Source organism: Miniopterus schreibersii (assembly GCF_964146895.1).
Source record: "Miniopterus schreibersii genome assembly, chromosome: 1".
In the NCBI taxonomy this organism is placed as follows: Eukaryota; Metazoa; Chordata; class Mammalia; order Chiroptera; family Miniopteridae; genus Miniopterus; species Miniopterus schreibersii.
Genome location: NC_138101.1, coordinates 171447206 through 171464591, shown reverse-complemented (window position 1 = coordinate 171464591; position 17386 = coordinate 171447206). Strand labels below are relative to the sequence as shown.

Genomic DNA, 17386 nt, shown 5'->3' with positions numbered 1-17386 from the left:
GAAGAAGGGTAAGCAGATGGAGAGGATTATTAGAATGTGTCCAGCACTGTCCAAGAACCAAAGATCCTGGAGATTATAATCCCATTGGCAAGGCTATAACTAGAGTTATAATTAACTCTTTCATTTAACTTAGCTGTGAAACACCCCTTTAGATTACTTGTTTTGTTTTTCTTCGATAATTTTAGTGGTTTTCCTATTTTTAAGTTAAACATTTAGTTCATTTTTAATCATTTATCTGCTTAAGAAATGAAGGCATCAACAAACATACCTCTGCCTTTGAGTACAGCTCGGGCTGTATTCTGTGTGTAGTGGTTGTATTTTTATATGTAATGATGTTATAGTCATTATTGTATAAATCAGAGTTGCCAGATTTAACAAATAAAAATATAAGATTCCCCAGTTAAATTTTAATTTCAGATGAACAAGAGATAAATTTTTAGTGTAAATGTCCTAAATATTGCATGGGACAGAGTTATACTAAAAAACAAATTATAATTAAACTGGGTGTCCTGTATTCTATCTGGCAACCCTATTAGTTTTGGTTAACTTTTGATCCAATATTTCTTGGAAGATTTTGCCCCAAATGATTGTGATGTTTTTTTGTTTAAACTTTTATTGTTAAATTTTGTTCTTTTTATGAATGTATAGCTCAATTTTAGAAATGTAACCATAGTGAGTGGGTCTCGATTGGGGGCGATTTTACTCCCCAGGAGACATGTGGCAATGTCGAGATATTTTTGGTTGTTACAACTTGGGGAGGTACGCTAATGGGTGGGGGTGAGGGACGCTGCTAACTGTCCTTCGATGCTCCCAACAGCTTCCACTACAAAGAACTATTGAGCACAAAGTGTAATAGTTGCTACTGAAAAATACTGCCATAAACTTTTAAAAAGAGATATTTATCACCCTAGCTGGTTTGGCTCAGTGTTTAGAGCATCAGCCCGTGGACTGAAGGGTCCTGGGTTCAATTCTGGCCAAGGGCACATACCTCGGTTGTAGACTCTATCTCCAGTCCTGTCGGGGAGCTTGCGGGAGGCAGCCAATCAATGTGTCTCTCGCACATCGATGTTTCTCTCTCTCTCTCTCTCTGTCCCTTCCACTCTCTCTGAAAAGCAATGGAAAAAATATCCTCAAGTAAGGATTAAAAAATATAATAATAAATAAAAGATTTATCTTTTCAAGTATATTCTTGTTTAAAATATATCTATGAAATAAGCCTCATCAATCACATTATTCATGTCTCTATGTTTTTGTGCATTTGATCTATCAAAGGAGAGAGTGATATATTGAAGTCATTCATTTAATTTAACAAACACTGAGAACCTCCGGTATGTCAGACCTTGTTCCAGATGCTGGGATACTCAGCGGACAAAACAAACCTCTCTAACTTCATGGAGCTTTTATTCTAGTGGGTGGGGTAGGATCAAGAGATCTAATAAACAAATGATATGCAAAATATATGGTAAGTGTTATGAAGGAAACAAAGATGCGGAGGATAGGGGCGGTGCTGGGTGGGCACGGGTTGTGATTGTAAACTGAGCGGCAAGGAGGCTTCACTGAGAAGTTTCCATTAGAAGAAAGACCTGGGGGAGGTCACAGAGGCGAAGAAAGGGAAGGGCTCTTCAGGCCAAGGACGCAGAAGTGCAAAGACTGTGGCCTGGTTGGTGCGGTGCTCGGTGCTCGGTGTGACCAAGGAAGGGGGGGGATCAGTGCCCCTGGAGCCGAGGGAAGGAGAGGGGAAGCAGTGAGGACGGGGTCAGAAGGGTGCTGGTGCTGGGCTGCACCCAGATCATCAGGGTCTGGAAGGCCATTGTGAGAACGGGCACGTTTCCTCCTGAGATAGGAAGCCCCTGGAGAGCTGGGCATAGCGACATGATTTTACATGTATTTGAAAGCATCACTTCAGCCGTTGTGACGAGAACAGCTTCCGGCAGGAAAGGCTGAAGCCATAACCCAGGAGAGGGGTGCTTACTGCGGGCTGACCGTGCCGACAGTGAGCGCTGACTGAGTTCACTCGCACCCTTACCCACTGCCCGTGGGAATGCAAAATGCTCCAACCCCATCAGGGTTATGCAGCGTCTCTAACAGTGACCTGGGCGCCGGCTCTTCGGCCCAGCAACCCCTGCTTCCAGAAATGTATATGGGAAATATATCTCCAAGGATAATAAAGGGCGACACGCAGCTGGAAAGTGCTGGGGGTCGGTTGGAAAACTGTTACGTGCCCCCCGCGGAGCGCGGTGCAGCTCTGAGAGCGAGGCTGCAGCTCTGCGCAGGGACAAAGGGACAAAGGGACAGGCGCTTTCCCGCAGATACAAGGCTTGAAGGGCCCCTGCAAACGAGCGCGGCCAGCACGCTGCTTTGTGCAGAAAAGAAGAACCGAGTAAACACACATCCACCTGTCATTATGAAAGGAACACGGGGAAGAGAGCCAGAGAACGGTCCGCTTGGACGCCTGGAGGCAGGCTGCGGGACAGGACGGGGGAGGGCGAGGCCGCCCCGCACCTTTGCAAACAGCTCTGGCTGGCGGCCTGGGGCCTCAAGACAAAGCCGACAACCATGACCAGGGGCCGAGCTCTAACTAAGGCAAAGCAACGGCTCGAAGCGTATTTCAGTGATTTTATAACCTCGCCGAAGGAGGAGGGAAAGAGAAGGGACCAGCCTAAGAACTTATGAGCAGTTTGATGATAGTCGTCGCGTGGGGCACAGTGGGTGCGGGAGGCAAGCAGGGGGAAGCGGGAATCTGCGCCGCCCGGAGGGCAGCGGCTTTGCGGTGCTGCATAGGACGAGTGCTGAGACTCCTTAGAGTCGCCGCGGGGCTGAGCAAATGCGCGAGCGTGTTGCGTGGTTGGGAGGTAGTGTTCCCACGGGGAGGACGGGACATACAAATATGAAACGGGGAAGGCGGGGCAGGACCCTGGGGGTGGATTAGAATTTGCGGTTTTGGTGTGAAGTCACGATTCCTAAAATATGTGCATGTATATAAGCATGTCTGCGTGCACATGGGTATTTGTGTGCACGTATGTTATATGGATAGACACATGGATACATTTCCTCACTGCCTCTGAAACAGGTCAAGAGGCAAAGTTAATCTCGGTCGCTAATGCCATTTCCCACTAACAGCATCCGAGTGCCTTGGAGAAATGCCCCCTCCAAGGCTGGGCCAGGGTAGGTACAAGACAAACCTGGAAGCTTTTGTTACGCCAGACAGTAAGGAGATTATTTTTTTAAATGGGACATATGACAAGACACAGGAGCAAGCCTGAGGGTGCATTCTCAGGTTAGATCTGGAATAAACTGAGTACGAACGTAATGAATTATAAACCACTGGAAAAAATAGGAATTCAGAAGCCTATACTGATCAGAGGTAAGTGAACGATGGAGGAGCTGCGGGGGCTCTTGCTTCAAGTAGGAAGCTGAGGCCGATTCGTAAATGTGGAGAGATTGTTGGAGCTGAGCTATCTCATCCGTTCCCAGCCGTTATAGTGAAGCTTATTTTAGCCAAGGATTATCGGTAGCTGCCAACTTGAGGGGGGAATTTTGATGAGGAATGGACAGCTTATTAATTGCAAAAGAGAACAAAACCCTATAATTATACAGAGAAGAAACGGGGTCACACCTTGACAGAGTGATGAAAATTTATGTTCCCTATGAGGGACAGATAAACACTGTGTGATTCCCCGATCCCACCTATGCTGTCCTCCAGCCGAGAGCGCATAACCTCAGTCTAACAAAAAGAAACATCAGACAAATACAACACAAGGGAAATTATAGTTAAATAAACAAATGGGACTACATCAAACTAAAAAGCTTTCGCATAGCAGGAGAAACCATCAACAAAACGAAAAGGGAACCCACTGAATGGGAGAACACATTCACCAATGCTACGTCTGAGAAGGGGTTCATTTCCAAACTATGTAAAAAACTTATACACATCAACCAGGAAGACAACCCAATTGAAAAAGGAGCAAAGGACCTGAGTAGACACTTCTCCAAAGAGGACATACGGATGGCCAAGAGACATATGAAAAAATGTTCAACGTCACCAGTTATCAGAGAGATGCAAATTAAAACCACAATGAAATATCACCTCACACCTCACACCTGTCCGAATGCTGCCATCAATAAATCAGCAAATAATAAGTGCTGGCGAGGGTGTGGAGAAAAGGGAGCCCTCATGCACTGCTGGTGGGAGTGCAGACGGAGCAGCCACTGTGGAAAGCAGTGTGGAGGTTCCTCAAAAAATTAAAAATGGAGCTGCCTTTTGACCCAGAGATCACACTTCTGGGAATATATCCTAAGAATTCCAAAACACCAGTCAGAAAGAATATATGCACCCCTGTGTTTATAGCAGCGTTATTTACAGTAGCTAATACCTGGAAACAGCCCAAAGGCCCATCAGTGGATGAGCGGATAAAAAAGCCATGGGACATGTACACAGTGGAATACTACAAGGCCAGAAAAAAGAAGGAAATCTTACCTTTTGCGATAGCGTGGATGGACCTGGAAATTATTATGCTAAATGAAATAAGCCAGTCAGAGAAGGACAATTAACTGTATGATCTTACTTATCTGTGGAATCTAATGAACAAAGTAAACTGATGAACAAAATAGAAATAGTCATGGATCCATGGAACACACTGACAGCTGTCAGAGGGGAGGGGAGAAGGGAGGCTGGATGAAAGAAGGTGAAGGGATTAGCCAAAAAACATATATATATATAACACAGACACAGGCAGTGTGGTGGTAGCCAGAAGGAACGGGAGTGGGGTGGAGGTGGAGGCGGGCGTGGGGAGCAGGGGGGAGGGGGGATGGAAAGAGGCTTTGCTTGGGGCAATGAGCACACGATGCACTGTGCAGATGATGTTTTATTGAGTTGTACACTTGAAACCTGTATGGTTTTGGGAACCAATGTCACCCCAATACATTTTTTGAAAAGGTGAATGGGGGTACTTGTGTTTCTTGGTTTGTGGCGCCCTTCCATCCTTAAAGCCGGCAATGGCATTAGTCCAACCTCAGCTTCCTTCCTCCCATCTCCTTCTCTGACTCGGACACCTCGCCGCTCCCTCTGATGGGACCCTGCGGTGACACTGAGCCCACGTGGATGACCCAGGGTAGTCTTCCTGCCTAAAAATTCTTTACTTAATCAAAGTCTTTTTTTCCCATGTAAGGTAATGCATTTACAAGTTTTGGGGGATTAGGATATGAACATCTTTGGGGGGCCATTGTTGTGCCTACCACAGGGCTATTAAAAAATATCAATGTCATAATAGACAAAGAAAAGCTAAAGAGAATAAGAGGCTAAAGAGAAATGACAGTAAGTACAATATCTGATCTTGGACTAGCTCCTTTTCTGGAGGGGAAATGCTATAAGGGACATTCATTATTATATCAACTGACAAAATGGAACACGAGTGGTTGCTGAGACAGAGATGTAAATATAACTTTATGAAGCTGATAAGTGTGCTGAATTATATGAGTATATCCATCCTTATTCCTAGGAGATGCACCCTGGAGTGTGTAGGAATTAAGGGCCATTGTATAAACAAAGCTTTAATGGTTCAGAGAGAAAGGTGATGTGTACTTACACCCACAGAGGGCAAGGGAACAAACAGTGAGGCGAGGGGGCAAAATGTTAACATAAGCGAACAGGGGAAAAGAGCAAATAAGGTGTTCCTCATGCTAATTTTATTTTTGCAATTTTCTGTAAATCTGAAATTATTTCCAAATGAAAAGTTTTAAAAAATCATCTATCCAGCCTGCCACTTAGTCCCAAACTTCTGGCAACAGCTCTGACATGACGGACGGTCACTCAGTGGAGAGGTTTGAATGCCTCTAAGGACGGCATCCTCAGCATCTTCCTGCGGCACCTGCTCAATTGTTGGTTATCAAAGGGGGTATGGAAGTTCTCCACAGGTTAAGAAAAATGAAATCAATTTGTTGGCACCTTTTACCTGTTGGTTGCAGTCTGGTGAAATGCTGCTTGAGTCTTCTCCCTCTTCAAATACTTGAGGTTGGCCGGCATCTGGTGCTGAGTCAGGACGCACTTTCGTTTGTCAGTGTCGCTCTCAAAAGGCAGCATCCCGAGGACAGGCTCTCCAGCTGTGGCCCCGCAGTGAAGAGCGAGCGGGCCCATCCGTTTAGCTGATTTCTTCCAGCCTTTTCTTCCAGCCACGCTCGTTCTAAGTCGCCACAACCTCTACAGGGAAAAGCCGTTTAATGATATTCACTGATTTTATGACTAAATCAACGCCGGCGGTTTGGGTGCAGCCCCGATGGGCCCTGCGGATCCACGTTACCAGTTTCCTGGTAAAACAAAAGGAAGCCCGGAGAGAGGCTCTTTGCTGCCGAGATGGAAGCTGCTGAGCCCTGGCCCTCCCAGCCAGCCGGCCAGGCGGAGAGGTTCCCAGGCTGCGGGGCGCGCAGATCAGGAGTCTGATTCTGTCAGTGGGTCGCCTGCAGGAGCTCAGCCGGGGCTGCTCACCTGCGATGGGAAGTGTTGCAGCTGCTCTGCCCAGCTCCCAAAGGGGAAGCGAAGGTACTTAGGAGACTCGCCTAGCGTCACAGCTCATGTCCAACGGCAACAGACAACTCTGGAACTCAGAGTTTTAGGCTCTGCAGTGTGGCTGAGAAACTGGCACAAGGGAGCTTGCGAGCAGTCATGTGGGGAGTGCTTTAATGACTGTAGGTGGTTTTAATTCATCAGGGCCACCTTTGCCGCATTCTAATGAGGGAGTCAATGCCACTGACCTCAAAGCATCATCCGGGTCGTAGAGCTCCGTGGCCATCGCACTAACCCTCCAGCAGCGACTCCAGCGAGCCGGGGCCGCAGGACCCCGCGCCACGCCGCGCTGCTGCGGACGTCGAAACACGGAGCTTGCGGTGGGAACTCACCGCCCGCAAAAACGTCGGGTCCCTAAACAGCTGCTGCATTTCAGGGTCAAACAGCTCACATTTGAGGCAGCAGGGCAGGACTGTTTTCCGCAAAAGTCTTAAGAGAATTCCTAATAACGAAGCCTTTATGATGGTGGATGAAGCTGGTATGAGGGAAGGCAGGGAGGGAAGGAGGGAGGGAGGGAGGGAGGGAGGGAGGGAGGGAGGGAGGGAGGGAGGGAGGGAGGACAGGCTCCTTTCTGATGAGTCGACTTGCAGAAATGTCTTGAGCTGGAAGTCCTACTGGCTTACCATCTGAACTGCCTGAGCGTGGTTAGCTCCCTGGCGACCGACCCATCCTTTTATTTCTGCCCCCCCCCCGCCCCCAGCTTCTAAAGCAGAGTTAAGGAGTGAACAGTGTGGTCCTGCTGGCCTAGGAGTTAACCAGGTTTTAGAGACGGCTGACATCTCAAAGGGCGGTGGTCTGAAACGGGAGTACACGGAGCAGGAGGAGCTACCAGTCGGGCTGTTTTTCGGAGATATACTCAGATGTGGACAAGCCGGGGGAGCCAAGGGGCATGATAAGTTATCAAAGGGAGTTTAGCTGAGGGGGGCGTGTGCAAGGGAGTAGGGCAATCTACCCTGATTTCCTAGGTAAGTGTCGGGGCGTGTGCAAGGGAGTAGGGCAATCTACCCTGATTTCCTAGGTAAGTGTCTGGGCAATGGGCACAGGGGCTTTTCTGGTTTAAGAAGCTGGTAGAAGTTCCCCTTTCCCTCCCCCATGAGAAATAAGAGCCTATCAAGGTTTGATAAAATAAAGATCTTCTTTGTGAAGAACCTCTCCTGTGCAGTCCTGTGTTCATGTTGTTTGTTTGATACTATTGGAAACACACAGTTGAGTGCAGTAGAGACACACGTGTGTCAGGGAAGAGATCAAAGGTTAGTTCTGATATTTTCCCCACAAGACCAATGAAAAATAATTTTGATTGGTCTCTGCAACAGAAAACACAAAAATCCTTATAAACAAGAAAATCCTTCCTCTAGGGTTTCAAATTTCCTCTAAGATAAAGAATTTAAGATTTTAAGCCATCTCTTAATTTTGAACTCAACAGGTTTTTAGACTACTGTAGAGTTCACATTAGTAGGAAAAACAGGCATAAAGAGACTCCGAGAAAATGGCACCTAACTCAACATAGTGATGGTCTAGAAATGACCCCAAAGCAAGAAGCCTAGAACCTTGACTAAAGTTCTCTACACAGGCCAGCTGGTTTGGCTCAATGGTTGAGCATCAACCCATGGACCTGGAGGTCACGGCACATGCCTAGGTTGTGGGCTCGATCACCGACGGGGGACATGCAGGAGGCAGCCGATCAATGACTCTCATCATTGATGTTTCTATTTCTCTCTCCCTCTCCCTTCCTCTCTCTGAAATCAATACAAACATATTTAAAAATAAAATGAATTTCTCTACACACATTCCAATGGCTCTCAAAGCTAGTGTTTATGGTATTAAGTAACTGTTAAACCTTTGGAGTCCTTACTTTAGGTTTTCCACTTGGTGGAAACCAAAATCTTACAAAACCAACTCTTTCAGAACTCAGTCTTTTGAATCATTGTGTCCAAACTAGTTTAATAAAGATTACCCTTTTGCCTCAGCTAAACCCATGTTAGGTTACAGAAAAGGGGCAAAGTTCTGAAGGCATCAAATAGCTTCACCTCTTGACAGAAGCACATTTTCCCCAGTGATGATTTGGGGGGGGGGGGGGGGACCAAAGACACAAAAGTAAGTGTAGTGACTGGAAAGTTTCATGTTTTCCCCTATTTCTATCAACACCCTAAGGACACCTGAGGGTCTCAGTGGTGCTGCACGTAGCTTCGCGCTCAAACGTACGAAGAGGCGACGGCAGGACATTCAGCCTGCGGGCTGGAGGATAGGACCCGCCCGACTGGAGGCCCGACGGTGGAGGCCCGACAGTGGAGGCCCTCCTCCACCTGAATGAGGAAGAGCAAGAAGACGGAGGAACTTCGGGCCCTACGCACGACCCAGCGACCAGATGGTAACGAGATGGCTCATCACAGGGACGTCATCAATCCGCTGTGAAGATCAAACGTGCCGGGGGCTTCTACCAACCGCCGGGACAAGTTGTTTTCAGCTGGATCTGAATGGGCTGAGGACAGCCAGGCAGCCAAAGTGATGTGGGGCCAAGAGAAAGCCCCAATTTCCAGAAGGAAAAATACACCTTCCTTGCTCGGTACAGGTAACACTTCCCACAATGCCCTAGACCAGGCACTAACTTTTAAAAGGAAATGCTTCAAAAGGAAATGTTTCGATTCTAGAGACTAGAGCCTTTTCAATATGCCCAGATGAATAATTTCCTCAGTAGCCCACCATGAAACTGTATACCTCATAGTTTTACAGAGGCCACGGAAAGTTACAGAAAGAGGCAGCACACGTGGTCTGTGGACATACTGAATGCTGCCGTCGCTGAAAACTGACCCTTCTAGGTCTAGCATATACAAGTTAAAGCATATGTATATGTTTCTGATTTGGTAAATAACTTGCAATATTTAAATTTAATGGTGGAAAGTGAAAAGAAATTCGATAATGCTGTGCTAATAACTCATAGAAAGTATATACATACACCCAATGAATTCATCTCTTTATTGCATATTGCTATTTAAAAAAATGTACAATCTCATAACACATACAACATTTTTTTCTTGGTACTACAGCAATAGTCTTGCACCTAAAGACTAAGTGGTTCCAACTACTAAGCTAATAAGATACAAGACATACAATTCAGTTTACAAATTAGAATGCTTTTTCTTTTTGGCATTAATTTAAAAAAAACCAAAACTTTAAAATACACACCCAAGAGAGAAAAGTGGCTACTTACACCAGCACCAATCTAAAAAAGTAGAATTTTTTTCAACAATGGCACATGGAATTACCTGCACACAGCTTTTGGGGGGGAAAAAACAAAAATGGAAATGGTGAAGGAGGCCTACCAGGGTGGCCACGTGAAAATGAGGGTGACTGGAAAGGGCAAGAGGGACATGACACACAGCTTGCTCCTTTATGAGACTCTCCATTCACTTGTCTGTTCCTTAAACTGTAGAACAAAGCCATTTTCAAAATACAGTCCCCAAATTGAGCCAGACCAAATTTCTCCTGCTATAAATAGAAAAGAATATACATAGAGGCACTTTAGTTAAGGAACAGACAAACCCATCAGCATATCCCACTCCTCATCTCCAAGCCTGTTCTGAGCAAAGTCTCCGTCTGCACCTGCAGCGTGGTGTATTTGCAGACCTTGGTAACTACGGGTTAGGGGAGCGCAGCCTCTGCTGTGTATTTATGAGTTTTATTTGCTAGAGTCGGTTACTTCCATTTATCTGTAGAAAGTCACTAAGTTTGCAATGAGGGGGAAAATGTAAAACCACAGCTCCTGACAACTCTTAGAGCACTAGTTCACAGCTTTCACACAGCGCAGAGACCTTGCCGTCCGCGCTCAGCGTTATAGTTTATACAAATTATTTTTAAATAGCACGATTCCTGTACAGTGCACGCACTGGTATTCTATTCACCCCTAATATCCCCATTAGAACATGAGCTCCTTGGGGAGAGGGGCTCTGTCTTGCTTACCACTGTAGCCCTACTATGCCTGGCACACAGTAGGTGTTTAATAAATATTTGTTAATTGACTGAAAAAACTCAATTTAGTGAGTAAATAATGTTCTAGTGCAACAGGACAAACTACTCTCTCCACAGGAAACCCAACCACAACAGGATCGATGGAAAGAAAAGAGAGAACCTTAGCCCCCCACCCCCACTACAAATAAATAAAGCAAAGCCAAAAAAAAAAAAAAAAAAAAGTAACAGTCCTCTTTCTATATCACATAATTTAAAGATATTAAGAGTTGGTAGGTTAATGGTAAGCATCTATATTTTACTTTCTAATGTTCATTGTTTTTATTCATTTCTCCCTGAGAGCTTTATCTTTTGGACTGAAGTTTTACAGGTAGCTTCACTGACACACAATTTAAAATGACAACATATAACAGGAAACCACTCCAGACGTACTTAGAGATAAATAGATCTTGGCATCTCTGTTGGTGTTGTTGACATTTTGTGCATTTACTAAGTATCCTTTAGTCCAGACCTATATTTACAGAAGATGCAGCTTGTCCTAAATAAACAGAAAATAGATAATACAAAAAAAAAGGGAAGGCACCCCATAAAAATTTAAGATAATTTTTATCCCTTCAGAGAATTCCTCCTTTTACGTCTTGGGTGGGGAATTTTATTTTTAAAATTCACATCTCTACTGTTAGAACAACAAGCGCATTCTGGCAGTCTCGCTCTGTAACAAGAGCACGGACTGCATTTAGACAAACAGTGTTCCTTCCAAAAGCAATGTAAAGAAATCATCAAGACCCTTGGCGGGTGAACTTGATGAAATTAAGAAAAGAGAAAAAAATGGATGTCCAAGTTTTAAATATATTAAAAAATTCTGATTGACATTCTACATAATTCAGATTGTGTGCAAGATGCTCTCCATGAACATTACAGGCTGCATCCCCACACCAACGCCAGAAATTCTGAGCTGGTCCTGTCAGGCCCTGATGCGATGCGCCAGCATCACACGGTCAGCTATCAAAAACCATTTCAAATCTATATTTTTTCAACACCAGTTTCACCAATGAAAATAATTTCAAAGTATACCAAGCTTGGAAACCATAAAATATTTCTCAAGCTTTTTTCTCTCTTTACTCTAGGGAATGTCTCTGGCATCTCTTTCAGGAGATAGTATTGTGCTTCTGAACAGCCGTGGTGTTGGGGAAGGCGAGCCACACTCAATATGAATGCACACAGAGGGCTTCGGAGCACGAACAGTAACAAGGTTTCGAAACCATACAGAGAGGTCTCCGGACAACACGCAGACTCCTATATACATGTGGTAATATACATATACACATACATTTACATACGCACACATTCACACCTTCACTCACAGATGAAAGAAGAAATTGCCACTGTTCGGGTTGCAAGGCAGTGTAATGAAAAGTTCTAGTCCCTTCAGAGGGCTGCTAACGAGCTTTCTAAAAAAGTATTCAAGGAGAATTAGAAATTCAGCTTTGTGACGGGCCTCTCCCGGCTGCTGTCCGTCACCTGGTTGGTGATGCGCTTGCGGCTCCGCTTCAGTTTGGAGAGGTCCTTGTCAAACACTTCTCCCGAGCGCAGGGCTGACACCAGGTCGTCGAACTCCCCGCCTTCCTCGCTGTTCTCTTTCGCTTTCCTCATTTTCCGCTCCCTTTCTCGCTGCTCTTTCAGCTGCAAACACAAAGCACCCTCTTAGAAGTGTCACACTGCTGCATTTGTTTTCAGATGAATTCTATGAAATACGGCGATGCTTCGGCCACACCAAGCCATCCTCATCATAGCTGCTAACCTCCCTCAGTGTCACAAGACAGGGGTCCCTGGGACATGAGGTCTCATTGTGAAAGCAACGCGCAATAAAGAAAGTGACCCCCGCTCTGTGATTAGAACCTCGCCATCTGGAATCTAGGTAAACCTCATGAGACTCCAGTTAAAGAGCAACTGAAGCATTCATATTTCTATATGGAATGAGAAAGTTATCACTATTCAATAGACCCCAACTATTGTTTCTTTGATGGTACAGAGACTAAAAGCAAATGCTCATCGGGCCACTCTCCTTACACCAAAGGCTTAGCCTGTATCTCCTGAGAATGCCTGGAACCCGCTATGCAAGTGTCACTATTATTAAAAGCCAAATAAGTATACATTATAGAAAATTTAGATAATTCAGATAAATAAAAAGGGAAAAATTCACCCTTAATTCCATTATCAAGACATAACCATTGTGATCTTTTGAGGGGAATATTACACCACTATTATTTTCTATATTTACACTTATTTGACATAAAAAAAGATTTCATGTAGAAATAATTTTTTAAGCTTTCTTGCATTATTAAACAGTCTTTGAAGACATGACTTTTAAGGGCTGCACAAATATTCCATCATGTAGCTATTACTCACTTGGAACCGATGCGTGGCTGGGAGACATTTAGGTTGTTTCCAGGTTGGGGCAATTATAAAGGCTGCTGTTCTCGTGCAAATTTATGACGATTTCTTTAGAATAATTTCTAAGAGATGGAATTCCAGATCAAAGGATGTGGCTATGATTTGGGGGATTTGCATACAGGCAGCCAACTGCCCACGGGAAACTTCATGGCAGTTCCGCGCCCAGCGGCCTGGGAGGCAAGGTGCGCTGGTGCGTCCCTGCGGCGCGGGGCGCTGCTCAAAGGCCCTGGGGCCGCACCGACCGGCTCCTCACCTGCGCCTCCAGGCGGGCGCGGCGCTCCTCCTCCTCCTTCCTCTTCCGCATGTTTTCATTCTCGTGCTTGGCCTCGGACACAGCTTGAAGAAACTGATCAAAAATGCCAAAGAACTCGTCCGGCTGTATCTTGCCGGCCTCTTCCCCGAAGTGTTTCACTGCTTTCGTAAACTGGGAAAGAGGAGGTTTGCGTGAGTCCGGCGGTGCACAGGCCCCGCGCCCAAATACAGAGCCCCCGGGACTCGGGCTCACACCGAGCCCGATGGAGGCTGCCGGGCCTGAGGGAGCCCGCGTTTCTCTCTGGCTGCCAGACATGCCCATCAGTCATTTCTAAAGTAAAAAAATTAATACCCCTCGACTTCTGAAACCATTTATTCTTGTCCGTCTCATTTCGGCTTAACATCTATGATTACCTCCTATGACTTTTTATTAACTAAACAGTAGTAAAAACAAGAAAGCAAAATATCACAGGATAGAGCACTCAAGACATGAAACTAATAGCAAACTCAGCAGGGGTAGGGAAACTTGTACTTTTAACTTTTCTTTGAAGTAGTTTAATATCACTTATTGGTGCCATATGGTCAATATCAAAAGCAAATGGGATCCAGTGCCTCTTAGATACTCTTTCTAATCATAAATAATGCTGGTATTATCATTTTTCCTGGGCCTCAATTATAAAACAATAACTGATTATTAAGGGAGACTTTAAAAAATTGTATTAAAAATATATGTATATGATAACAAAATAGAATTTTCAGTCGTTTTAGTTTTAACTGTTTCTAATTTTAGTTCTTCTGGTAGTTATCTTTATAACTCGAGATCACATGCTTCCAGAAGTCTTAGCATCACTGTGAGTATCCAAGTAATGTTCAGTGCTGGTCAAACTGTTAGACTTTTCTTCCTTCTGTAAAAGGCTAAGGCAGTTACTCCTAAGCTACTAAGGATGGTGTTTCTAGTTTCAAAGTCAAATAAAAGCTCATTCCCTATGCCTAATTCACTACTTAAAAATTTCCAGATCTTTAATTTTTTCAGATTTAGATCATGAAGTTTTTCTGATATTTCAGTGATCCTATCTACTTAAAGGAGATGTTTTCAGTATTTAGTCTCTTTTTATTTTTAATCCCCCCTGTTTTATTGAGATATAATTGCATACAGCACTGTATAAGTTTAAGGTGTCCAGCATGATTACTTGACATGTATATTATGAAATGATGACCATACTAAGTTTTGTTAACATTCATCATGTCATATAGATAGAAAAAAAAGAAAAAAAGGGAAAAATATACTTTTTCCCTTCCAATGAGAATGCTTAGGTCTACTCTCTTAACATCTTTCAAATACACTCTGCAGCAGTGTTAACTACAGTCACCATGCTGTACATCACACCCCAGGACTTCCTTATCTGACTGAAGTTTGTACCTCTGACCACCTTCCTTTAATTTACCCTCAATATTTATTCTTAAATAACCAATTTTTGATTATGCTATACGTGTGTGTATATATATACATGCTATTTTATAAATATTATTTCATATCTTTAAATTGATAATAAAAATATTCTCTCACTACTTTTTCCTTCACTGAGGAATGGCTCCCAATGTTTTACATATTTGGAAATATTCTATTAGAAACCAGAGCTCTTTAGGAAAACACACAACATTCATCATGCACCACATATAGCACTCCAGCTTGTTCCACGGTTTTATAAGCTCATTTCTCAAAGTTCTGGTATGAACAAAGCGGCAACAGACAGCCTGCAATTGTGTTTCTAAAACAGTCAAGTTCATGCACTTCAAGCCATCCCAAATGATCTTTTTATCTAGGAATTCTAGTAATGATGAAGTCATGTATATTTTCGTCTTAGAAATCTGAAGAAAACTAGTTCCAGACTAAAGTTCCCACGCTAAAATAAAGGGAAAAAAGTGGACTTTGCATGTGTGTGTTTAAATTAAATATTAACTATCCAGTTGCTTCTTATAAAAATGTTTGAGCCATTGATGAAGCAGGTACTGTATTGCCCGGCTTGGGGGGGGGGTCGGGATGGGGGGCCCCGCTTCCTTTACAGAGTGGGTACTCCAAAGTGCTGAGGCAAGACATGGGGGGCTATCCCAGTGGGGGTTGTTGACGTAGCTGACCTCTTGCAATCATGGGATACCAGAGGCTGGACCTCTAACAGCAGTTATTTGAACAGGTATCGTTGTCCATTTATTTAGTAATGTTGGAAATGGGGCTTAATGTTGAGACTAATGTATCTACTTCTGAATTTTAACCAGTGTGTGTGTACATTTACAAAAACATCCAATTCTAAAGCTGAACATGTGAGCACAGAAAAATGACATTCATTACTCAAGTTTCAAAGGAAAGATTCAAGTTACAGCAAAATTTGTGGAAACTGAGAAATGGGCAGTATGGAAGTAATCAATAGGTCATGGTAGGGGCTTTGTATCATTTATAAACAACAAGAAAGGAAATGAGAGAATATATACCAATATATGTATGTGAATGTGTATTTAGAAGAGGAAATAATGAGAGAGAGAGAGAAAGAGGGAGAGAAGGGACAGGAAGATTTAAAGGTCTTGGTAATTAGCCAATAAAAACTTTTCCTTTAGAGAAAAACAAAATTTTGAAATAGCAAAAATTATAAAAAGAAATGGCTTATTTAAAAGTATTCCTCTTGCCATAAGACTGAAGATTAAGAGACATCTCATTTAATAAGTTCTTTTTAAATTTATTCTGAATATCTATATTATTTATCATTTGTTGTGGATTTCTCTCTTATTGTACAGTAGTTGTATTTTATAGATTGCCTCTTGAAAATATAATCAATTCCTGAAAGTAATATATTTTTACAAACTTTTAGTAGAATAACTACTCTAAATTTTCATTATGGATATTATATGTGGGCCATCTCTGCCCTGTTGAACTTTGAATAAGTTCTGCTAGAGATTTCAAGAGGGAGTATCTTGTCCTGAGTATCTCAGGAGAGCATATTATTTAGAGGTACTGAGGCACACGCCTTGGCAACACTTGATCTCACATTTCATCCTAATGTTGGTTTTCATGATCTCTTTTCTGGGTTTCAGAGATAAGTACTTCGATGTACTATTAACCAAGAGAAAACTGTCTTAGTCTATTTAATGGTTTTACACCATTTAGATACTGCATGTCCTTGCTAACCTAAAGGCAACATAGGCGAGTCAGACAAAAAGTGTGTGTTTTAACTGATCATAGCTTGGGGGGGGGAAATTATATATATGTATATACTTATAGCCTAATATCTGAAAGTACCAGCCCTGTCAACAACACTCAGTGTGCAGGGGCACACTTACCAGGTCCTTAGCTTCTGCTAGGAGATCTTCGACATCAGAGAAGCTGAAGCTGGCCACTGTGATGAACTGGCTGACAACTGACACAAACTTGTCTCCAGGTTGCGGGGGCTGAGACTTCTGATATTCCAGCTCCTTAAAGACAGGAAATGGATAATGTCAGACCTTGAATGCAGATACACCTTGTCTCATTTCCCATGTGCCTTAAATTTAATAAGTCAGAAACCTGCTCTGGAACCTCCTGTGATGCCTTAGCTCCATCTGCCCTTCTGCCCACCGTGCTAGAACCATGCCCATGTGCACACACATATTTGCAAACAGCAACTTATCTAATTGTTTGAGTACTTCATCAGTGTGACTTCTTATACTGGCTTAAACGTCAGCAGATTAGTATCCGGATAAAATTAATAGAAGTTAAACAGAATTCTGGTTCCCTGATTTTTTTCTTCTTTCCCTTTCTGCCAAGCCTACTTACTTCCTAAACCATATCATCTGGGTGAGTAGGATTTCAAAAGCAATGTCTGGCAACATAGTCAGCTACCATTTTTCTTCTTGCCCATACCAGTGATTAGGTTTTTGTGAACAGGCAAGTAAGGAGGACCAGTACCTTGTTAATTATTCATATTCTCTGTTCCATGGTGATAAACACAGATAATTCAAAATTAATTTTAATAATTAATTTCAACCATTGCCAGATGCACTTTCTTACTTAATCCCACAATTCCTCTATGAGTGAGGCATGTTTATCCCCATTGTAGAGGCATATCGTTTGAAGTTTAGAGAGTTTAAAATCCTCGTGCAAAGTCAAGTAACTGATGTGTGACAGGGTCA

At 43.4% G+C, this 17386-nt stretch overlaps 1 protein-coding gene across 5 annotated transcripts in view; it reads right to left on the bottom strand.

Annotated features, from left to right (window-relative positions):
* Positions 1-9518: 9518 nt before the first annotated feature.
* The window catches only part of DAAM1 (dishevelled associated activator of morphogenesis 1), a 152645-nt gene continuing 144777 nt past the window's right edge, over positions 9519-17386 (bottom strand). For all 5 annotated transcript variants that reach the window (XM_081120013.1, XM_081120014.1, XM_081120016.1 and 2 more), the window contains 3 exons: positions 16559-16690; positions 13230-13400; positions 9519-12205 (listed from right to left, as the gene is read on the bottom strand). In XM_081120013.1, the coding sequence (XP_080976139.1) occupies positions 11996-12205; positions 13230-13400; positions 16559-16690 (513 nt within the window). In that variant the 3' untranslated portion in view covers positions 9519-11995. The remainder of the gene's footprint in view (positions 12206-13229; positions 13401-16558; positions 16691-17386) is intronic.